Source organism: Culex quinquefasciatus, chromosome 3, assembly GCF_015732765.1.
Source record: "Culex quinquefasciatus strain JHB chromosome 3, VPISU_Cqui_1.0_pri_paternal, whole genome shotgun sequence".
Taxonomy (NCBI): Eukaryota; Metazoa; Arthropoda; class Insecta; order Diptera; family Culicidae; genus Culex; species Culex quinquefasciatus.
In genome coordinates, this window is record NC_051863.1 from 151320644 (window position 1) to 151345808 (window position 25165).

The 25165-nt window shown below is 41.4% G+C and overlaps 1 protein-coding gene across 1 annotated transcript; it reads left to right on the top strand.

Annotated features, from left to right (window-relative positions):
• Positions 1 to 407: 407 nt before the first annotated feature.
• LOC6038609 (palmitoleoyl-protein carboxylesterase NOTUM) lies at positions 408 to 25093 on the top strand. Its single transcript, XM_038263016.1, has 5 exons — positions 408 to 1601; positions 22113 to 22614; positions 22677 to 22973; positions 23037 to 23243; positions 23305 to 25093. The coding sequence occupies exons 1-5, from the start codon at positions 1476 to 1478 to the stop codon at positions 24330 to 24332; spliced, it is 2160 nt and encodes a 719-aa protein (XP_038118944.1). The 5' UTR covers positions 408 to 1475; the 3' UTR covers positions 24333 to 25093.
• The last annotated feature ends 72 nt before the right edge of the window (positions 25094 to 25165 follow it).

The following is a 25165-nucleotide window of genomic DNA, read 5'->3' on the forward strand; positions in this document are numbered from 1 at the left end:
ACCACGATCAGAGAGGGAGAGAGGTTGCTTCCGTGGTGAGGCGGAACCGAACGGAGAGACCCCGAAGCAGGTCTCTACGCAACGAAGGAATTGGTTTGAGAGTGAGAGAGCGAGAGAGAGAGAGAGTACAGCACGTTCGTAGTTGGAAGTGTTGGTGAAGAGAGCATGAAGCATGCGGGAGAGAGAGAATGCTCCTAGCTGGGTTTCCCGGGAAAGTGCACACCAACACATGGCCAGCCGTGGGAAAATCCTCCATCGTATACGCACGCAGATCTCTGTGAGAATAGAAGAGAGCGGCTCTCTCTCACGTGGTTCCAGCCACCAACACAGTGCGGACGGGAACAAGTTGAAGTTTTCCGTACCTGCGCAACATCCAGGGCCGACACTACCCAGTGATCAGTCGACGGAGTGAGATGTTTGACCGTTGTGCTCTCCGGCAGAAGAAGAACCGCGAGGATCTGTGAGTGAGAGTTCAAGTGATCAAGGCGTTTGCGTAGAAGGTACTCGGACCTGTTCAAGGAACTGATTCGCTGATGAACTATTGTTATACGCGTGGACAAGAATCTACGCAAAGTGCGTGTGTGTACAGTACAGCAGTACTCGGAGGAGACAACTCGGGTGAGGTGTTGTCGGCATGCGTGTTTGGCGGCGAATTGATTGATTAAGTGTGTTGGCGGTGTACGCTACTTCGCGCGAAACAAAACGCGCACACACATCAGAAGGAAAAGAGTTCGGAATTTTGTTTTTGATCTGCGCGGCAGTTCACCTTACGGAAAAGAAGGTGAAAGAAAGTGAGGCGCGCGTACTGGGGAAGAAGAAGAAGAGGGTTGATAAAGCAAGGAAAAAAAAGAGCGCGAATAAAAATATATGATGATGAAAGTACGGAAAATGGTGTGGTAATTGAAAATTAACGTGACCACAACGTGACGGCTGTGCTGATCCCGCTGGGGGTACCTTCCGAGGAAGAAAGTGTAATGAGTGGTGTTCTGTGTTGAAGGTGCCGAGTTCAGCAGGTAGATGCGAGCAAGCGGAGCGGAATGTTGATCACGGTGTACAGCAGCCCGGTCGGAATGTGATCGGTATGCCGCAGCAGCAAGAAGCAGTGAAGAATAGATCACCGCGGGCTTCGCTGAGAAAGTGTACGGGAAAGGGCATAACACAAACCTTAAAACAACGGCAACGACGACAGAGAGCGACATCAAAGCAATTGCATGGCCAAGTACAGCAAAAGTAGCAGTCGTCGTAGCAGCAGTAGTAGCAGTCGTACCAGCGAAAGTAAAGTCGATCGGATCAAAGTGAATTACGCTGGTGGTGTGTTGTGGAAAATTAAAAGCTGTACCAGCAGCAGCAGCAGCCGTTCGCAGTAGATCAAAGGAAAAACTCGCGTGGCCGGTGCCCGAGTTCAAACGGTTTTGTTGTTTGCGCGCGCAAAAATATTGTTGTTGTTGTGGTCGTGAGGGAGGTTGAGAAGCGCGATGGGTGGAGTGACGAAGCTGGTGAAGGTGAAGCAGGGGCAGTGTTTTGGTTTGTTGGATGCATCAGCGCAGAACCTGCAGATGGCGAGGAGGTCGTCGATTGGGCGAAGAGGCGATGTGAACACGGTGAGTTGGGAATGTTTTGGAAAGATGCGGGTTTTTTTTAGCTTACGATGTTGCAGTTTGAATGCAACTTGTTTGATATTTGACATATTCTATGTAATACAATTTCTATATTCTACGTAATACATCAGACTCTGATAAATTTCAAATCAATTTAAGTTTGAGCCGTCAACTATTTTGATATTAATTTGATCATCACTCTTAACTGCTCTGTATTTAATTCAGATTAATGAATATCTGCACCAAAATTAATCAGCATGTGTCGGTTGTACCCTTCTTAAAGCCAGTGAAAGAATTTTGGATCTAAGGTAAATGTTTCTCTAAATTCATATGATTTTGTGATACAATCATTGACGTCCTCGTTGGCAACCCAAGTAACATTTTTTCCAGGAGTTCTACAAGAGCTCTTCAAGATAACTACAGCATAGCAGTTTGGACCGTGGTAGGATAAAATTCTCTTCAAAACTTCTTCAGGAGTTTGGAAGAGTACTTGAAGAGAGTTTTATCCTACCGCGGTCCAAACTGCTATGCTGTAGCTATCTTGAAGAGCTCTTGTAGAACTCCTGGGAAAAAATGTTACTTGGGAATCCTTGTTAAATGACGGTTTCCATAATTTTTCAAGGAATAGGAAAACCATCTCCAAAAAGTATCACGACGACTACTTTTAACAAATTGTATAAGGAATTTTGTCAAAATATTTAGAGCGAAGCCAAATTTATATCTTCGAAGAAAAAAACATATCACTGACACTTGACAGATTTTTAATATATACAATGAGCGAAGGTATGCAAATAGTACCTCTTCAAAATGTACTCAAATGTTGTCATGGTGACAATCTCTAGAATGCATGCCAAGTGAAATAGCTTGTAGTTAATCTTAAAAAAGCAATCCTTTTTATACAGCTTATATTCATTTTTTAAGGATTCTTTGCAATGTGCTCTGTGAGTGAATTTTCAGTTTTTGTAAATTAAAGGGAAAAAAAAGATTTTTTTTCTGAGTTTCATAAAACTACTGAATATTCGTTGTTTTATGTTTGTGTGAGTAGTTGTTGCCTTTTTCACATTTATATAACTTTGTATTCTAAGATATATCATCATTCCTTGGAAGCCAGTAATCTAAGCATAATTTCAAAGTCTCATGATAGCAGGGTGTCATTTTGAAAGTAAAATTCACAGCACTCTAACTTTAAAATCAGATCATCAACCTTTACATACCGATATTTCATAAAAAGGGGTTCAAACTTCAAATCAAATACCAATCCCGTTGTTGGATACACAGAGGGAAATCTGTTCCCAAAATCGTGAACAAGCGTTACTGAAATTTGAAACCACGAACAAAGTTTTTAAATTGGAACGGAACAGGGAATATTTTCCTTAATGATTGTGGCCAATGTTCGATAATACAGATATATGTAGGTATTTTTACCTTCCTCACATCAATGAGGAAAGGCTATAAAATCACTCGAAAAATGAACTTCTTTATTCGACCTCGTAGACCCACCTTCACGTATACCTAGCGATTCAGAATCAAATTCTGAAAAAATATCTGTGCGTGTGTCTGGATGTGAGTCCAAAAAAATAAAAAAAATCAAACCATCCACATTAACGACCCCCGGGTCTTTTGTGGTCTCTATTGCAAGTTTCTGCTCGAACCTAGGAGTCCGAAGGCTTGAATGGGGAGAGCACCCAAACCTCTTTTTACTCCAAGGAACCTTCGACCCCAGTGTTTGAACTGACGACCTTTAGATTGCGAGTCCAACCGCCGCCAGAGATTCCACCGGAGTAGGCTTGGTTTGGTGTGTTGTTTGTACTTATGGCATGGAGACGACTCCTACACCTGGAATGACTTAACGGCCTAACAACCAAGGCCGGGACCGACATTTTACTTCCTCATCCGATGGAAGGTTGCAGCAGATGGGAATCGAACCCAGAATCATCCGCTTGTGAGTCCGTGGACCGCAAAATATGCACTCGATTATCTCCGGACTAGCTTAACCGATTTGGACCGTTTTGGTCTCATTCGATCCGTCTTGGGGTCCCACAAGACCCTAGTTAATATTGTGAAGTTTAGAAAAGTACTTCGAAAGTTATGCTAAAAAAATGATTTTAGCTAAACTTTGGAAGATTGTAAAAAGGTGGTTTTTGTAAGAGAACCCGTCATGCTATACATTTTTGGAAAGGTATTTGGAAGACCTTTCCAACGCGTTGAAAAGATTAAAGATCTGACAACATCAAAAGTTATGAGCGCCTAAGTGTTATTTATACACTTTTTTGAGGCCGGATCTCAAATATTGTGATGAAAAAGTTGTCAGGATCTATCATGCGACCTATCGTTGGAAAGGTAATCAAAAGACCTTTCAGATAAGCCCAAAAGATTGAAGATCTGACAACCTTATCAAAAGTTATAAGTACTCTAGTGTTTTTAATACACATTTTTTGAGGCCGGATCTCAGATATTTTTATAAAAATAAGAGATATTTATACACTTTCTTGAGGCTGTGTAGTGTACTACACTTTATAATGCGAGGAAGGCACTAACCACCTTAAGGTGGATAAAGTCATGTTTTTAAATATATACTGCAAAAAAAATCAGCGTTTTTAAAACAAACTATATTTTTTTCTCTGTTTGTATACAAAACCGTGTTTGAATCAGTTTTCGTACTTTTCCGAGAAAACAACAGAAAAAAAGTCCAACGATGCAAGTAAAAGTGCTATTGGACTATGACAAACAAACAAGCTTGCACTTTTCGTGTTTGACAGTTTGCCAAACTCGCAAACAAAGCAAAATGTATGCAGGCTGACGTTTCTGCATACAAATAAATCAGACAAAGTGTCAAACTGTTTAAAAGTGCAAGATTGTTTGTTTGTCAGAGTCTAATACCTCCTTTAGCTAGTTAGGCTGAAATAAGACCTATAGTGAAATGGAACAATTATTTTAAGAGCGTGCTTTTACATAATTTGCTAGATTCGTACTAGAGGTCATATCGATGAGTCTCAATTTAAAAATAAAACTTTCAGCGATTGTCCACGCTCACATATTTTATTTTAACAATTGAAGGGTTTCTCATAAGAAATCGACAAAAACAAATAATATGAAAAGTTTATCACACAAAAATATTTTTTGTTTGGAAAATTATTGAACTTGCCTGAAAAGTTAAAAAGAGCTATAAACTTGAGATCATTACTTTTGAAATGTTGAATGAAGGAATTTTTAGAGCATCTATTAGTATCTTTAAAACACTTTGAAAAAGTTAATCGAGTTTTATTCGACTTCACTCCACGTGACTCCCCTTTGATCTCCCGATTCAAAGGCTTCCCTAACACGACCCTTTAATCTTCCGGGGAACACTTTTGACACCCCGAAGTGATCTTAATCAGACCTTAACTCGCTGCTGTAAGAACATCAGACATCAGAGAGAGAGCACGGTGGAAAAACAACAAACACACACCCACAAATACTTGGCTTTGAAGTCGCACACGTCAGCGTTCACTCGGTCAATTAATCGGTCTGGGCCGTTCCGGAACGATCTCCTTTGATCATCCGAGCCGGTGGGTTCACGCTGGACAGGTAGACGCGTGCGGGGGCGGCGGCACCAACAGGTGCTATATTTATCAGGTTGGTCGCCGCGAGCGGAGGATGTCAGTACAGATTTAATCGTCCCGTGCACGTGATGTTTTGCTTCCATGGGGTGAAACTTGAAAGGAATGCTCGGTAAATACGGGTTCGTCTGTAGAATTTCTCTTTGATCTGCTTGATGCAAGTCAACAGTCGGTTATCTGAAACTGTCTTTGAAGAAGTTCATAATCTGGAATTACGTTGTTGAAAATGTTCTGTTGAAAGAAGCTTCAGCATGCGTTTCAAATCATCGAAGATCATCGCTGATTAACTAATTGGGCTCCAGATTACTCAACCAACTTCCGCTGCCCCAGTACACGTGAGTTATTTCCGAATAAGGCAATTTCAACTGGGCCGATATCCTGACAGTGCCGCTGATTAGCGCAGAGGGGAGGAAATTATTCAAATCACATTGTAATTATCCCGCGCGCCGTAACGCATCGGCGTCGGCAAAGATCACACAGGGGCGCGCGCGTGGGCAATTATAACGCGATTAATCTGGGCGCGCACGCGCTCTCTCCGCGCGGTGCCCTCAGAACCGGCCTCCTAGAGGGCTCCAGATCTAGCCCGCTCAGAACCAATCAACTAAGTACATAGCTGAGAGACCGCGCGCGCGTCTGTGTGTGCGTGTGTGTGTGTGTGTGTGTGTGTAATGCCGAAAATGATGGTTTGAATTTTGAAGCACGAGCTCCAAGTCTTCTGGAGATTGCTCGATAACAGAGCACGAATTCCGCCTTCCTTCCTGGGCCTGTTGATGGGCGGCCAGGTTGTTGGATCTCTCTCTCTCTCTCTCTGTCCGTCTGTTGCGCGTACGCGTGGTGTGTCTGCCCCACCGTACCTGCCGCCGCCGTAGACCCGGTCCGGGATGATGAACGAGCCCTTTCTTGGCGTTAACGAGCATCGCGTTGAAGGCAACTTCAAAGGTTCCGCCGCGGCCGCTGCCGCCACAGCCGCAAAATGAATTTGATAGGCTCGGCTAAAAGAGGCGCGATACCGCCACCATCACTTATTATTAAATTATGTATAATTTCAGATACAGTTTACTATTATTATTGTATCATTAATGATATTTCTTCTCTCATTTTTCGCTCTTTGGTTCGGCGGCCTGACGGCTGCTGGATCAGCTCGCCGAGTCCGGTCGAGCTGCTGGCTGGATGGGATTGGTCTGCCGACTTTGCTGTGTGGGGTTCATCGCTTGGAAAATCTTCGCGTGGCTTTGCCGGAGTAATTAGTACGCGCAGCGAACATTGTCATCAAGATCCGTGCACTCAAATAAGCGAGGTCTGACAGTCTTGCTCGACGGTGACAGTTTGTTAAACAATCCAACATCTCCCACTTGGGTGTGCAGGTCAACACGCAAGGATCAACGCGGCAAAGGTCTTCCCGGACGCCCAAACCAGATACGACGGGGGCGTAACGGCGTAAACAACAAAACTTGACAACAATCGTCCGGCTTGTTCCGTCTGTAAGCTGCCGCCGCCGTGTGATCACAGCGTTCCGACACAGCGCGGTCGGACGCCGCAACATAAGTAGATATTTGTGTTCCTAGTCATGTTTTACACGGCGGATGGCCCCCTTGTCAGTCGGACGGTCTACGCTGCTGGTACCTCGCGAAGGGTAGTTGTTTGTATGTCAGCGGCAACCGCTCGCGCTGCAGGTCGTCCGCTCTCCGAGCTGGTCGGCCTGGTATTGTACGCGGACAACGCTAGGCTAGGTGTGGGATTCCTTGCGTGCCGTTAATTCTCGGCCAGTAATTGCAACGCCGCACCCGGTGTTTGCGGATCTCGCTGCGGAGCAGCAGCAGTAGCTAATTGAAATATCCCTCACGCACTGTCGGCCGGTCGCGGCAGATGGTAAAGGCGTAATGATCATCCGTCACGACGACGGCAGGACCGTTAATCACTCTCGGGCGGCTTTTTACACACTCACAGAGAGTTCCGCCGCGGCACTCTCGCTAATCGGCCCTAAATGGTGCGCCGAGGGCAAATTGGACGGCCTAGTTGTGATGGTGGCGCGAAAAACCATGAGCAATCGACGTGGATGTCACGGTGGTGATTAGCGTGACTTTCAGATGTCGAGGAACTAGCTCGAGTCTTTGGCGATTTGTGTTGGAGCTGTGGGAGTAACTGCACAATTTGGTACGTCGACTAATAGAGATCATATCAACGCTAACTTTTTTTAATAGATCTATGTGTCCCGTCAAGACATGGCACTATTTAAAATGTTGGCATTGGTCATCGGACTTCCGATAGAGATTATTAGTCAATATTAGTCCATAGATGGACTACTAGATTGAACAAGTAAAGTTAAGAGATCAACCACAGATTAGGGTTAAGCTGTGATGTTCTGACCAATCATATAACGACAGGGGCTTTTGTGACCTACATTTGCTATTTTGTTTTCATTTTAGGATGTTCTTGAGAATCCGACTTGCTAGATTTGAGGTCCTAGAACATAGACCTTACAGTGAGCTTTTCGATAAAATTATGAAGAAATTGCTGCTGTTATAGTTGTCCATAAGTGTTAAACCAATCCTGCACTTTTACCACAAAGAATGCAACTCTGGTGATAAGAATTGAACCTCAATTCTGCTGTAGAACTGCAGGTTGCGGTCGTTTGGAGGCTCGCTCACCAAGAATGAACGAAAGCCACGTGATGCACCTGTTGTTGACGTCGTCGATGCATGCAAGCATGCATGCACGCCAAAGCAGCTGCGCAAAAGACTTTCGGTTGCGCGATGCATATAATCAGAACCCTGGATCCAGAAAGGCGGAGAACCGCCCCTCCGGGAACGGGGCAGGACGTTGGTGTGTTTCATAAACTGAAATGTTGCGCCGTCACCTGCGGTGTCAGATAAATGACGGCAGACGGCGGCGGCTTTCTTGGTGCTCTTCTTGGCGGAGTTCACGCCGATGCAGTTTTGGACCATGGAAGCCAACGAAATGGGATGCAAAGTGCATGCTCAAAGATGAATTGGAAACTTCTTACCACTCAAATAAAGTACGCGGTGAACTCCAAAAACCTAAGGTCAAACGACCTCGCAGTGGCACACGTCTGGAATGCGGTACCGATAATGTTCACCAGCTGCGGTCCCGCCAACTCGCGGCTCGTTATCTTTGGCGTGAGCTGTTAAAAAGGCGCTACTCCATAAAGTTAATTTTTCAAAATAAAGGTAGTAAAATAAATTGCCAACAAAAAAAAATCAACTGCGCGAAAAACGAGTCCTCGCGAGTCGGCGCTGGTCGTCGGTGTCTTGTACCCCCAAAATATATGCCTGAAAATCTACATATACGCGCCCGTTTGATAAAAAGGCGACGCCGCATCAATACGCAAGTTGATAAACGCCATCTCCAGAGGCTGGCTGGCCCGGCCGAAACCGGTCCCGGGCCGATCAAGTTCGAGCCGTTTTACGCTCGCGCGGACGGGTGGACTCATCGGGGGGGCAGGGTTGTGAGATGACGATCTTTCTAGATTTTAAACCCATGGTTGATATTTTTAAAAACGTTTTTATTTTTGTACAACAATAAAGTGATATTCTGAAGAAGTTAAAAAATAAGATTAGGATGAAATATTGCAAAATGGGAATTAAAGAATATATTTTTGTTTATGTACGCCATTTTTTGATACGTTGTTCAAAATTTCATCAAATCTACATCCACAAAATAAAAAAAATGGTATCCACGGAAATGTATGGTATGATATGAGTAATTTTTGAACCCAAGAAAAAAATATTTTGATCTAAATTTAAAAAAAAAATCATGTATCTAAAAAACTTAGTAAGGCGTCATCCATAAAGTATGTCACGCTCTAGGGGGGAGGGGGGTCTGAGCAAGTGTGACATTGCATGTTATAAGTATAGGAAAAGCGTGACAAAGGGGGGAAGGGGGGATAAATTTTAGCTGATTTTAGCGTGACGTACTTTATGGATGAAGCCTAAATAACCATTGGCTTAACACGGCGATCCTAAAGAAATGAATAATTTGAGTAATAGTTTTGATTTATTATCTTATTCGAGATAAATGCTTTTAACATATATTCTATTGTTGGATATTTTTTTTTACTTTTTAGTTTTTTTAATTACGTGGTTATAAGTGGAAAGGTTTCGATATTTGGGAAAATTCTCATCATCAAAACCAGCCGTCCCCTAATATGACAGTTTTCGTGAGTTGCGCATATCCACCGACAGATGGCAAGTGGGCCGCTTCGGAGTCCGCCCATTAAATACGCAACTCAAAATTTGCATGGGAAACTTTTTTTTCGTGACGGCTTTCGCGGCACACTCCCTTCAACTGTTCGAGACTAATATTTTAACTTGGCGTATCTCTCAACAAGTTTTTCAAGAAAATGATTGCAGAATGCTTATTTTGTCGTTTTAAACCGAAACAAGGCAAAAACTACATTAATTTTAATTATTTACCATTTTCAAATGTTTAGCTAGATAATATCGAAAGCCGCCATCTTAGGCCCACTGGGCCCACAAAACAGGGTACGCTCAGTTTGTATGGGAGCTGTCAGCATGCTCCCGGGCTGATCAAAACACATTTATTTATGGTTTGTAAACCTTAAACTATAAAAGAAAATATATTATTTTTTTTATTTTGCAATTAGCTGATTTTAAGAAATTTACTTTGACAAATCGATGCCTTGCTGGTTAGCATGAAGAGCACAGAGGCATCGGAATATTTGCATGCAGAAAATATGGCTACACTCAAAGAACAACCCATTTTTCAAACACCTTTTTTAACAAAGCTCAGTCCAGACTCGATTATCCGAGGGCCTTGGCAAAATTTCATTTCAGGATAATGGAAACTTCGGATAATCGAATCACAATTTTTTTACGTTGTCTTATTTTTGATTTTTGAGCATTAGGATGACTAAATACTCGAAGGTGATTTAGAATTTTAAATCCAAGATGGTTGCCAAAATGGCGGTGTAGATATATTGAAAAAAAATGCATTTTTTGATTTTATAGATAATCAACCATTCAAATTCGACTAAACTTGGGTCGCAGAACTCAAGTTTGATGTTAAATGTTCAAAATAAATAATACGAAAATATTAAATTCCCAAAACCGTTTAAGTATAATTTAATTTTCGAAAATATTTTTCGATCACTTTTGAAAATGATATTTAAAATACTTAGAAATTTATTCATAGTTTTCATTTTAAGACATTGAAAGTTTTACAAATTAATTCTGAGATTTCAAATAGGATAGAACAGAAATTTAGATAAAGAAATTTTCCAAGTGTTTCCCGTCAAAATTAAATGTGAACTTACTCCAAACGAAAATTATTATTTAAATTTTTATGTGTTTTTAGTGACGTGCAAAATTGTTGCATAAATGATAATGTAATATACATCATTAATTTTACAATTTTCCACGCCATTAAACATTCAAATTGAATTGCGATTTGATATTTAAATTTTCAAAAAAGATATAAATGAGTCAACAAATCATATGGAAATACATGATTTTACCTGTGATATTATTTTCTGATTTGAATAAAAAATCCTTTTGAGACAATTCTTGAGTTTTATTTAAAGAGGAACGAAGATGCTAAGTTTCATTCTTGAGATTTTCACAACTCTGGAAATTACGAGCAATTTGATAAAACATATCTCATTTTCTGCAAAAGCTTAACTTAGCAAATGCAATATTCTAACTAGATTCTTTACGACCTTGTTGCGCAACCTTTATTGTTTAAAATTGTTCAAAAAATAAAACTGCATTATTTAAAACATACAACCCCACAAACAGTCGCTCTTCCAGCTGCGCGATCGCTCGACTTGTTGTAAACCCTGCAGGCTGGCATTTGGCACTGTTGGTATGCGAAGTGGCTCCAACGGGCTCCACACCTCCTCCATCTTCTCTCCGTTCTCCAGTTGCTTCTGAATGCGGCCGGCCGGCCCCATGACAAGCCTTACAGCAGCGGGCAACCCCGGTGATTTACGGTCGCGTGAAAATTGCCGACAAAACTTTCGTCATCCGGAGGTGGAGTGGCAGAAGTTGTGGCAAGGTTGTAGGGGAGCCCCTTCCGCAAGAAAAAAAAAAACGGTGAGCCCAAAAACTGCTCGATAACGCACTGTAGGCGCTCTCGCGACACCAAGAAGCAGTTCAGTGTTCGATTCCAGCCGCGGCCGCGCAAGCCAAAAAGACTCGACGACGAAACCAGAAAGAGATCGACCACAAACCACAAACAGCAAGCGGCGGCGGCAGAAACACGCAGAGAAGAGAGAAGGAGGTAAAAAAAAGGAGAAACACAACAAACGAAAGATCAAAGGAATTTTGCCGACACGCCGCGCCGGACCTGAAGAAGTAACAGTCGCGCTCCAACAGAGTACTAGCGCGCGTATCGGTGTGCATGGGAGAGTCTGACACCCAACCATGTGGTGGTGGTGGTAGTTTCCGACCTCGCGAGGAAAACGTGGAGCATAAGAGAGTTGAGAATGAGAGGGAAAGAGAGCCTGATGGTGTGTTGGGCAACTTGTTGTGGTTGTGGGACTTATCAGCTGCTGGAAAAATTCACAATATTTTTGTTCAATCAGATTATAAAGTTTAAATTGATTAGTAATAATGTCAAATGCTGAAAAATTTTAGTTAATATTTTGAACTTGTAAAACTTGTTCATCAAGTTTTTTTTTTACGAATTTGCAATTTTACAAGTTATCACATAAGTTTTCACATATTTTATAAATAATTCTAAAAGGCATATTTTGGAAGCAGTCTTGAATTGCAATTTTGAACTTGCGAGTAGAATCAACAATATTATCACCTTGAGAGCGAAATTGCAAGTTCGGATAATCGAATCATGACCAAAACAATGTTTTTCGTCTTCTTTCTATTTTCAAAATTTGCAAATTTTAAATAAAATTTGTACAAGCCTAATCGAATAACAAAATAGTAGTTTTTTTGCAACAATTTTCTTTCAGCACGAATCGTACATTTAACCAACGAGGTTCACCGAGTTGGATTAATATGACGAGTGCTGAAAAAAATCAAGTTTTGTAACGAGTTCCATACAACATTTATTCCAATTTCGAAAAACACTCTTTGAGTGAAATTATAAGTAAAATTTTCATGTATGTTGTCAATAAATCGTTCAAATAAAAAAAATGTTGAAAGGTATTACTTTTCCAACAAGTGCTGAAAAGTTCAGAACTTGCTTTCAGTGTTCAGTGTTGCTATTCGATTCTGTTAGTTTTGGAAAAAGTAATTATTGATTTTCTTAATTTTGACTTTAGAAAGCCAGACTTTTCATATAAAATACAAGAAAGGCTGTATTTAAAAAAAATGAATTTTGTAATTTTTTTCAAATTTGACTAAAATTGAGTTGTTGAAAATGAATTTAATGATAAATGCAAGAAAATAAAAATACGATGGTGACTAAAATGGCGATGTATGGAATATTGAAAAATGCAATTTAAAATGCAACATAAGGCTGATGCAAATATTTTTGAAATTTGTCCTCGGCTCTAATTCATGACCACGAGGGAGCAAAAATGGAAAAAAATATAAATATTGAAATAACTATTTCATTTGCATGGACAATAGTAGTTTATAACAAGTTGAAAAAATTTTTTCAGTTAACGAGTTGTACATTTATCCAACGAGTTTACCAGTTGGATAAATACGAAGTGCTAAAATCAATTTTGCAACGAGTTGCTTCAAATATTTTTGCAATTCGAAAACGCTTATTTAATGAAATTTTGTCAAACATTCATGTTTTAGTAAATTATTGTTCAAAGTTAAAACAATATTGAAAAATATCATACTATGTTGAAAAGTTCAACTTTTCAACACCATTTCTGCTGAAAAGTAGAATTTCAGCACTGCATTGAAAGGTATTAATTTTCCATTCTGTTATTTTTGGTAGGGAAAAGTAGGCCGTTTCGTTTCTCCAGAAGGGCAGGAAAAGTTGACAGTTTCACAGTGGAATTGCAAAAAGTGTTTTTAAATGCATTTTACACTAGTCCAGTTGTTTTACAATCATTAATTTTCAAAAAATGAAAGATTTGACGAAAACTAAAATTTTAGCGGAAAAAAACATCGAAATTTTCAGAAAGTTGATGGTTCAATCCTCGTTCTGTCAAAAGTGTTCTAACGCAGGAAAACATTTCAATTGGTTTCAGCCGTCTTAATTTCCATAATTTTAAGTTTTTTGAAAAATGTTTGCCCCCTATTTCGCAATGAAAGTACAGTCAGAAGCCAGTCCATGTAAATTCTGAGCTAAACTCGATTTTTTTGTCAAAAATAAGAAATTAAAATTGAAAAATGTACCTTATTCGATTATTCAAGTTTCAAAAATAGTTTCAACATCGGCTATTAAAAGTTTGACAATTCAAACTTCATAGTTTATCTTTTATTATTCAAATCAAATTATGCAGCAAACCCCGATTATCCAATCCGCGATTTCCGAAGTTCGATTAGGCTGGCAAAAATTTTCAAAATTGTCTTCAATTTGGCCCAAAATCATGGGGCAAAAATTTTTTTTCAAACTTCAATATTTTTATAAAAATTTAAGTGCAATTAGTTAAAACAATTTAAAATGAATCCCGCGTTTAGAACATTTTTAGCATGTTTGAGAGAATAAAAATCTTAAACTTTGAAATTTTGATGTTACTATCGCTAATGTTTTTCGCAAATACAGTCGACTCAAGTCAATCCAACGACAGTCGAGGAAGAGAACATCAGTTTACAAACGATGAAATGAGAGACTCGATTGAAAAATTTTTCTTGATACCCAGCCTGGGAGAGAATCATGGCAACTCCACAAACAAAAACAAACTAATGTCAAACACCTCAAAGCTTGTTTCGCCAAGAAAATGTCTATGCAAGCCATGAGAATGTGAAATTATTGACAACCGGAAGAGATTTTTAAAGCAAACAGAATCCAAGGGACCGTCGAGGAAGAGATCCTCCAAGCAAAAAATATTGAGGAATGAAGATAATTGAAGCATACAGAATGAAGGGTCAAAGAATCATCGATAGTTGGAAATTATTGATATCTGAGAAGTCGACAGCCAGAGAGTCGACTGTATTTTTGTTTTCGTCAAATTTACATTTTTGAAAACTTTTTTAGTTCGATTATCCGAAGTGGATTTTTTCCTAGGCCTTCGGATAATCGAGTCTGGACTGTATCAAGTTTTTTTTTAAATATTTATCACACAAAAAGAAATAATTATCATGAAACGATTTCTTGTTTTTAGATCTATGCTGTTTTATTCATAAATAGTTTTCAATAACCTATTACACAACTATTACAGTTCAGATTTGAAAGTATGATATTCAAACCAACTATATCTACTACAAAGCTTGACTGCATTCTCAATCAATCAGTCAGTTCTGCAGAAACCCCCCGATTCAATCGCATGTTCTGAAAGAACTCTCAGCAGCAGGAACAAAACTGCCTCAACTTTTTATTTTATTTTTCAATCTGCACAAGCAGAACAAGAAGGCACTCCAGAACAACAACAGCAAAAAGTCCAACAACACGCTACAAAATAGAAGGAAAGTAGAAGCAAAAACGTAAACATGTTTTGGCGGAATCTTTGATCAAAACTCGAGCAAGGAACCCCACGCCATCAGGGCCACTTCAAACAAACATGCCGCCCTGACAATTTATATGTATGAATATTTCAGCTCTCTCTTCTCTCTCTCTCCTCTTCTTTCTCTGGCACTATATTGCTCACACTCACACATTCAAATATGAAAATGAGGAAAATTGCTCAGTTGGTGCTCGTGCGCTGTAAGCGCGTCTTTGCTCTTTTTTCTTTCGTTTTTTTGCAAAGCTGTAGGGGGAAGCACCATCCAAATATTTTCATGTTTGTAGTTTCGCTCTCGGCATACCATTGAAGTGGTGCCAGAATCTTTCTTTTTGTTTTGTTTATTCAAGTTACATCATGATCTCCGTATTTATTTTTGTTTTTTTACAAGTCAATACTAATTTTGTTAAAATTCTGGCAACCCTGTCATCCGGAAAATTCCTTCGATTTCTCTCGCTCTCTGCAATCTCTTCGAGAGCGGTGGTTGTTTTTCTTTTCGTCTGCTTTGAATGATCGTTTCCCTTTAGCGACTCTCTCTTGATCAGCAGGGTTGCGGCTTCGGCGACGGAACTTGTCCGACATTCAACTTCCACCTTGCAGCAGCACATCCTCCTCGTCTCCGGTTCGTTCTCCATGCCTTGCCATCCCTCTACAGTTTTCTCCCACGAGCGCGAGCACACGCTGCACGATTCGTTTGAGCATTCCGGGTCATGATCAGATCAGTTCTGAGCGGACTTTAACATAAACAACAATGCTTTGTTCAGCACGCTGAGCCGGTTGGCTAAGCCGAAAGAACGGAATGCTTTGTCGGGATGTTCCCAACAAGCATCACACGCACTCGCAGGGATTAACAACGAACGAGTCCTCGCAGATTATCTGTGGTCGTTTATCCGAAAATATTTGCTTTGTGGTCTCTGGTTTGAGCGGCGACGGCCGGCACCATTCATCTCCGGTTCGTGTTCCACCCAGAGAGGAAACCAGCAGGAGGGACCCGCTTTCACACCTAGTTCTTAGAATTTGTTTACTTAGGACCACAGACAGTCGCCGCCGACGCCGCCGCCAACGTTCTCTGTTTGTTGTTCTTGACGATCGGAGCTTGTTTCAGCGCGGACTCACGCAGAGTATAAATCTTTCTTCGACCCCGGGACCAACCACCGCGGGGGCTCATCCGACGCAAATACCGGAGAAACACGATGCTCTCGGGCATCGTCGTCGGCAAAACCGCTTTGACATGGTGGCGGCGGCCGCCACAAACCTGCTCAACAATTAATTATCAGCTGGAGGAGAGCTCGGATTTCAACGAGTGGCAGACGCCGGCTTCCACCGCGGGAGGACCGTAAATCACCTGCGAGAGAGAGAGAGAGAGCGAGTGTGTGTCTAGGTCGGCAAAGTTGAAGCGCGTTCGGACACGACAGGAGACCGACGTTCGACGAACCAAACCGGACGCATTCTTCGGCGTCAGTATCGGCATCGAGTAAACATCAACAAGTGCTCGCTGACCCGCTGGGCTTTTTGGAGCACTTGAGAGTCGTTTCTTTTTTTTTTTTTTTGAGGAAAAAGCCGCCAACTCGGAAAGTTGGGCCGTATTTATTCGATCTGCACGGTTGGTGGCGCTGAGCGAATCTGCGCACTGTCAATTGTACGATAAAGTAGTGCCGCTTTTTCCGTAGAAATGTTTATGTGTACGTCGGTTGTTTTACAGTTAAAAGTAAATTGTTTAGGTGCAGATTTCTGAAAAAATAAATGATTAACTCCACAGCAAGCTTTATGTCTGAAGATTTCAATAAAAATTTAGGTTCAAACTTACCGTCTGAATTTGCACATCATTTTAAATAAAACTGACTTATTAGCACGAAAACCATTCCAAACGCATTTTTTTTTTTTCATAGATGGACGTTTTGTCAAAAAGACAATCTACTGAAAATTTGTTTTACTTTAAAAATCATGCGAAATGCTTTGTATTTAGTTTTGCCTGAAAACTCACAAAATTGATCTTTTTTCCTTTTTTTTCACTGGGATTTGAAACTGACAAAAGCATATTTTTGAAAATAATGTTTCTTAGAACTAACCATGGTCAATAGAATTCAGAGCTCTGCATCAGAATAATTAATAAAACTTTCTTTTTTTTTAATCCCAATGAATTGCTAAAATCCTCAAAGAAATAAATGAAAAAAAAAATAAAAAAATTGGGTAAATGATCTTTTATTTTTAGTTTTTCAAACTCCTCATGGTTGTAAGAATAATAAAATCCATAAGAATTTTTTTTTTCTTAAACTGCTTATATATTTCATATTTTTTTAAAAATAAATTTGAGTTCAAAGAACTGATCATGCTCAATAGAATGCAACTTTCAGATTTTTTTGAAAATTTTTTTTAAGCGTTAGTCATATCGAAAAGTTTAAACATGCAGGATATAAATAATTCATCCTTTAATAAGTTCAACGAATTGCTCGTGTTTGAAAGAATGTTAAATCTTCCAGAAAGCCTACAATATCCAATACTTTGTTCTAGAAATCAGGAGGAAATCCAGTTTTTTCGCGAAAACTTAACACGTAGCCTTATGTATGGGACAAACTTCAAATACGTTTTTCTCAGCTTGCTGTTTTTGCATATGGGACATTTATACGAACATGGGCAGTAGTCATGTCGAAAAGAATTTTAAAAGCATGCAGAAATAAATTAAAGCATACTTTAATAAGTTCAAAAAATTGCTCGTGTTTGAAAGAATGTAAAAACTTCGAAACTAACTTTTTTTTAAACCATTTAACAACTGATTTACTCTACACAATTTGATTTCATCCCATTCGGTGAAAGGACTCAAGGTGTTTGTAACACTAGGTACAATAAAAAAATGTAAAGAAATCATAACCTAACCTAAAATAAACTTAAACTTAAAATAATCCTTGAATCTAGGAACATGCCATGGATGCCATGGACACAATGTGAAATTCAATAAAAGAAACCACCAAACAGTTTGAGCTATTTTACTTTTAAATCTCTGTTAAATTTAGTAAAATAACGATGAATAAGTTGCATTGAATAACGTGAGAAAAAATTCAAAATGATTTGAATATTTTAGGTAGAAATTATGTTTTTTATTCAATTTTGAAATAAAATAGGGTAGGGTAGTCATCAATGAGACACTTTTGGTTTTCAACTTTCAACGATTTTTCAAATTTTTTCATCAGTATTTTTAATGAGCTTTTAAACATTGACCAAAATATGAGATCGATCTGACGTCTACAGCCAGAGTTATTCAACTGTCTCATTGTAGACGCACTTGGCAGGAACAATGAGACAGCTGGGGAACAATGAGACACTCTACGAAAATCAACATTTTTCTAGCAAAACATCATGTTTTTGTATTGTTCCATTGCAGGTGACTTGCCTTGAACATTTTAGAGAAATTTTGCCAACATGAAACTTTTATTAACAAAAGTTATATTAAAAAGTATTAAAATTTTGAAATCATATTAATACCAAATAACTTTGTATTTTTGTTAAATGAAGTTTAAACTCTATAAATATGCCAAAATCACTTTTTGATTCATGTTTTGAAAGATTTCATCGATTTTGAATAGTTTATTGAAGAAAAATCAAAGTGTCTCATTGTTACCCATGGGTTGAATGAAACAAATGAGACAGCTGGATTCTGGGTATATTCTAAATTTTGGCCAAATCTAATGAAAAGGACATTGTAGCCCAACTCAATCCCTATGGAACGTCGAAAGAAATTGAAGAAATATTAGTTTTGGTAAATGGCACTACGAGCGAAAAATAATTTTTCCATAATTTACTTTTACACCCCAGAATCAAACATTTATGAATAACTTGTCAAGGGAGCGTCCATAACCAAAGCCACTATTATGGCAGACGTGTATCCAGTAGACACACCTTTCCCCCAAATATGAGCCTGATTGGTTGAAACTACGACTTGTGAGAGCCATTTTATCATTGTTCCCCGTGTCTCATTGATGACTACTCTACCCTACATGTAGCATAGCATAGCATAGCATTGGTGTCTACCCGTAGCTGCTACTTCGTTATTGACCAGGACCCCCAAACATTGCTCCGTGGACCACAGATGAAAAGTAGGAACCAATCATCACCCCTTCGCAATTTTCAAAGGTTCCTATCATGCTGATCATACCGGGCCGGCCGACCAGGTAAGACATGGGAAGTGGATGGTAATGTTAGTCCGATACTTGAGTGATGGGACCGCCAAATCGACTGCGTTCCGACAAAGTATCACATGAGTTTTGAGGGGTTAGTAAGATGGGTATGAGGTCAGGATTCACTGTAGGTGATGCGACCATAAGCAATTTGTTTATCGGTTGAAATTTTAAAAATCTTAGGCAGCCGGCTGCGGAAAGATAGCTATCTAGGGATTTAAATATAGTATTAATTCGACCGCGATTCTCCAGAAAATCTCCGTCGGCGTGCCTTCCGATCAACGGTGATGTAGGAAGGGCTTCATTTATTGAAATAATTATTGAAATGATATAGAAAGGGCTTAATCCAACAATACGACTTGCTTGTCTCAAGAAAAATAAGTACGTTTTTTATAGAAAACTATAAATAGAGAACAACACAAAAAAAACTCATCGGCCAACGAACGCGAGTGGAAAAAAAACAATGAAAAAAAAAGAAGGTAAAAAAAACAGAACTGCGCGTCCCGAAAAGCACCACACTACTGAACTACGAACAGCGACACAAAAGAGACGGAAAATAACACGAAAAAACAGGACTGCGCGTCCACACAGGCACCGCACTACTGATCAATTTTGAAATAAAATACATGTTGAAAAAATTACATTTTTAAAGAATTTTTGAATGATTTAATTTTGTTTGTTGCAAAAATGTTTCAAATGGAGTCTTGCCTAAACTTATTCGAAATAATCATATATTAAAATTGTACTTTTGATGGATTAAGAATGGTTTTCGGTTGGAGAGACTTTTGCCAATTATTTTAATATTGAAATTTCAAATTCATTCACATGTAAAACAGGAAAAAATGAACTCATAAAGATTTGCAACGATTTTTTGTGTCAGGGGATAACATTTTTTTGAACTATTTTTGATTTTTTTAATAATTTTACTCTACACAAAAATACTAAAATAAAAAAGTTTTGCATTTTTTTCAAGCAAATTTTCGAGTACCGTGAAATTACAATGTTTTGAAATTGGCATGCCACGAAATTTCAATTTTTGAGCCGTCAAAATCCCTTGCCCTAGTTATGGGTCTCCAAATTGTTCTGGAATACAAATCTTGAGTCTACCAACATAACAACACGACTCTTCCGAACTCGCATTGGTGGTTCATATTAAGTGATGTCTCTTCGACGTTTGTCGACCACCTTTGGGATTTTGTGAGTCCTCCAATAGTCTACTGCCATAACATCATAATTCAACCTTGCCTTTGATCATGTTTTATACTCAGAGGTGCCCGTAGGACGTTCTGATATCACTATAAACTCTTTGAACAACCATTTGGATGTTCTGGGTCTTCCAAATCGCGAATTTGTTAGGAGAGTTACATTCCCTTAACATATAACGTACACAATTTATTTAAGAAGTTTTATTTAAAGCACAAAAAGTAGGTAAACCAAGCATAATTGCATGAAAAAAAAAGTCAAACAAAAACCGCACAGACCACAGAAACTCCGGTAGCGGCATCCGTATCGAAAAGCGTCATAACCATAATAAAATTTGCACCCGGTCTTGAGAGTCCCTCCTCGTCGTCCAAATATGAAGCGTGAAAGCGGCGGCGGTCAGAGCGGTAGCCCAAGTCCAAAGCAAAAGCAAGAACTCGTGAAGGCAGTATCCCCAGATCGTCATTACCTCCCCGCACCGATCGTCGTCCCGCAAAGAACCCCCAGATGGAGTACCCAGTAAAGACACCACCAAGAAAACCTCAAAGCCCCATTAGTGGTGTCATGGCTCAGAACGTACTCCCCGGTATTATGCTCTCTTTCACACTTTGGTAGCAGGTCGGTTGGCTCCCGAACAGACGGTAGCAAATCGCCGCCACTAAAGTGCGACGTTGGTCATCGTCGTTTTTATTTTTTTTTTTACTTGAGGAGTTTGGAGGAGACCTGGAGAGCGCAACGCCAAAACAACAAAGTGCCGCCGCCAGCCCAGCACCGGCTGCTACTGTTGGTGATGATGATGACGGTGATGGTTAATACCCTGGTTGGGGTCTCCCGGCGAGGGCCTCGATGCACCCACCGCCGGCCACCACACCAGCAGTGCCTTTGCTGGGCCAGTTAAGGTGTACCTCTAAGGGTACGATGATGTTGTTTGGGTTCTTTGCTGTGATCTTGGAAATTCAGTCAAGTGGGATTTACATGTAAAGATTATTTTTTTAAGAATTGTGTAATTTTGAAGAACAGAATTTTGCTTTCAATAATAAAGTTCAACTGTTTCACATTTTCAAACACATCATTCTTAGATTTAAAAAAAATTGGAAATTGTTAAAAAAAAAAACAAAATCTACTCAACTTTTAATTTTACATTTTATTTGAATACAAAAAATCTTTTAAAAAATGCGTCTCCTCAATAAAAATGTCCTATAAAACAAAACCTACATAATAACAACAACGAAGAAGTCGCGCGGCCAGTGGCGGCACTCTTCAAAGAACCGCGCGGCGAATCACACCGACCGACCGCCTAACAAATCGATCAGGTTCGTCGCCTGCCAGCGTGCGACGACGCCGTGAAATTATCCAGTTCAGGCGTGCCGCCGTCGCCGCTGCCTCCACTCAGTGATTGATGTCTTTTGGGTTGCGGCCGCTGGCGGGGCCCACACACCTGTCCGTCAGTTAAAAATACACTCGCGGTGATCGCTTCAGGGGTTGGGTTTCGTCGGGTTGGCTGTGCCCGGTTGGTATAATGGTCATTTGGCATACAGCTGTTTGGCAGAAGGGTTGTTTTGGCATAAAAGTCGTTTCACATTATGGTCCTTACGTTAAGACGTTAAGAGACGAAAATCCTTTGGGCATTATGGTTTGTTTTACATGAGGATCATTTAGACATGATGATTACTTAGTTATGATGGTCTCTTGGATATGATGGCCACTTGGCCATGATGGTCACTTGGACATGATGGTTACTTAGACATGATGTTCATTTGGACGAGATGGTCATTTGAACATGATGGTTTATTTACATTTGTTTGATATGATCGTCGTTGTTACAATAAAGTCTTTATATCACACGTATTTATACCAACCGGGGTACACTCCTTCAACACGGTTTTCTTCACATTCCAACAACCCTGTCCCTCCCGGCAGCTCTCCGTCGCAAATTATTTAATGACAGTTTGATTAATTTCTTGATCGATTTCTTCTTCCGCAGGCGACAACGAGGACAGTTGAAGTGACCCTGGCGGCGTGTTTGTGGCTGCTGTTGGCGGCCCTCTGTGTCGTGCCAACGAGCCGGGCGGCGGCAGTTCCGGTAACACCCGCCCCCGGCAACCGTCCCCGAATGGGCAACATCTCCATCGAGAGCAACTCGATCCAGCGGCTGGTGGGCAGTGAAAGTGAGCCGTTGGCTGCGACGGCGTTGCCAGCGGCGCCAGCAGGCGCCAACAATGGAAACAATCAGCAACCTCCGGTGGTGACGGCGTCGGCCGGTTCCGTGCAGAAGGAGTTGAAGCGGGTATTTCTGTCCAACCGGACAGTGACCTGTAATGACGGGTCCCAGGCTGGGTTCTATCTGAGGAAGTCACCGGGCTCGAGACGGTGGGTGGTGTTCTTCGAAGGAGGATGGCACTGCTACGATCACAAGTCGTGCCGGGCCAGGTGGCTCAAGCTGCGACATCTGATGACGTCGGCGCAGTGGCCGGAAACTAGAGATGGTTAGTCATAGCGATATTCTAACCTGTTTAGAACCCTCACTCATCAATCTCTCCCACTTCAGTTGGTGGTCTGCTGTCCCCGTTGCCTCAGGAGAATCCCTACTGGTACAACGCCAACCACGTGTTCGTCCCGTACTGCAGCAGTGACTCGTGGAGCGGAACCAAAATCAAGCCGGACACCCGCGACGGGCTGCGCTTCATGGGATCGCTGATCGTGCGCCAAGTGGTGGCCGATCTGATCCCACTCGGCCTGGGACACTCGCAGGGCGCTGACCTGCTCATGGCCGGATCATCTGCCGGTGGACTGGGCGTGATGCTGAACTTGGACAAGGTGCGCAGCTTTCTGCAGTACGAAAAGGGTAAGTTTGTAGCTATTTAATCAATTCCGAATTTATGTTTTAACAATCCTTATTTTATTCAAGGACTGAAAGTGAGCGTCCGTGGCGTTAGCGACTCCGGCTGGTTCCTCGATCGGGAACCGTACACGCCAGGAGCGGTTGCCGCGTCGGAGGCAGTTCGCCAGGGCTGGAAGTTGTGGGACGGCGCCCTTCCCGAGGCGTGCGTTGCCGAACATGTGAAGGAGCCGTGGCGGTGCTACTTCGGGCATCGACTGTACAATACACTGAAATGTAAGTTGATTAAAATGTTACCATTATAAATCTTATCTTATCATCAATTTCATCCTTCCAGCTCCCCTGTTCGTGTTCCAGTGGCTCTTTGACGAGGCTCAGATGCGTGCGGATCACGTTGGCGCTCCGGTGACGCCCCAGCAGTGGGACTACATTCACGACATGGGCGGAGCACTGCGAGAATCACTTAACAACGTCACAGCGGTGTTCGCTCCGTCCTGCATCGGCCACTCGGTTCTGACGAAGCGCGACTGGCTGAGCATCAAAATCGACGACATCAGCCTGGCGGATGCGCTGCGGTGCTGGGAACAGTCGGACGTACGGGAACGGCAGGTTCAGCGGAGACAGTCGAACCGGAATGCGAATCCGCAAAAGTTGAGGAGAAAACACAACGGAGGTCGGAGGAAGCAAAATCCCGGTGCTGGAGCAGATGGCCAGGGTGAACAGGTGGCGAAACCAAAGCTGACCAAAGAGGAGCGAGAACGACGTCGGGAGGAACGTCGCCAGCGGCAGAACCAGCGACGGCTGAATCGGCTAAACAAAAACAACGGCGGTGCCCGCAATCACACCCGGCATCAGCAAAAACACGAAGAATCTTCTTTATCAACGAAAGTTCCTAGACTTGAGCGTTCGCCAAATAGCACCGGAAACAGCAGCAGCAGCAGCAGTACAAACCCAAACAAGCCGCTGGTCAACCAAAACGGTGGCCACCATCGGCTGCGGAATCAGAACAAGAAACGCCTCAACCACAAAAATCGCAACCGCAAGAACATGAACAATCGGAAGAACCAACAGAGGCAGCAGCAGCAGCAGCAGGGAGGAGGCTCGTTCGCCGCTGCCTGGGAAATCCAGGAACCAAAGAAATGCTCGCTGAGGCTGCTGGAGCGGTGCAGCTGGCCCCAGTGCAACCACTCGTGTCCGACGCTGACGAACCCGCTGACCGGCGAGGAGATGAAGTTCCTCGAGCTGTTGGCCTCCTTCGGGCTGGACATGGACGCGGTCGCGACGGCGCTCGGCGTCGACATGCAAACGCTCAACAACATGGACCACGCGGAGCTGGTCAATCTGCTGACGCAGCAGGTCACGTAGCTGGAGTAGGCAGCCCGTGTGGGTGTGGGTGAATATGCGAGCAAGTTTTGTAAATACTTGAACAAACTATAGTTAGGAGATATAATTTATTTTTTTAACGCTAGCCTAATATTTGAACAAGTTCAAATGAGTAACGGTAATTGAGCAAGATGTATTTCTAAATGTTTCTAAATTAGGGGCGCTCTGCCCCCATCCTTTATTCGATTCGGTCCAGTTTTGTTTAGAAATGCAGCTCACCTTTCTTTGAGATTAACTTTCTATAGAGCGCGCGCGTGTTTGTTAGGAGTGTGAAGCAGTGCGAGAGGGGCTACGATACAAACCACACCAGACTGAATCAAATGTTTAATTTATTTATTTTCTGATATTATTAGTGACGTGTAAATTATGGAAAAGTTATTTTTAAACTACATGAATAGCGACATTGTCCCAGTACTTAGCGTAGCGAAAGTTGGCTCTATTTAAGAGACATGTTTGTAAGATACTAGCGGTTGATTTAGGCAGTAGTCGTATTTATTTGCTTGCGAACAAATTAGCCCTGTAAATAGCTAGCCGTTAAGGAACCATCAAATGACTACCTCACCGATAACTAGCATTACAACAACAAAAATCAGCCTGTTTTGGAGCGTTCGAATAGCAATTGGTTAATTGGAAGCAACAAACAACTGCAACGAATCATATTTTGTACCTGCAATTAGTCATAGATGTAGAGCCTAAAGTGTAGCAAAAACTATATTTTTTCACTCCAAACTATCACCAATAAATCCGTCTCAGTGACAGCCTCAGTGCCAGCGGATGCTGGCCACGAGATCAAAAACCACAATTTGTCAAAATTA

What these genes read in the sequence shown, in the direction of transcription:
- LOC6038609 (XM_038263016.1), top strand. Translation starts at nt 1,476, where the DNA reads ATGGGTGGAGTGACGAAGCTGGTGAAGGTGAAGCAGGGGCAGTGTTTT. An exon ending in GAAGAGGCGATGTGAACACG is followed by an intron (nt 1,602 to 22,112) that starts GTGAGTTGGGAA and finishes CTTCTTCCGCAG; the next exon opens with GCGACAACGAGGACAGTTGA. An exon ending in ACTGTACAATACACTGAAAT is followed by an intron (nt 23,244 to 23,304) that starts GTAAGTTGATTA and finishes TCATCCTTCCAG; the next exon opens with CTCCCCTGTTCGTGTTCCAG.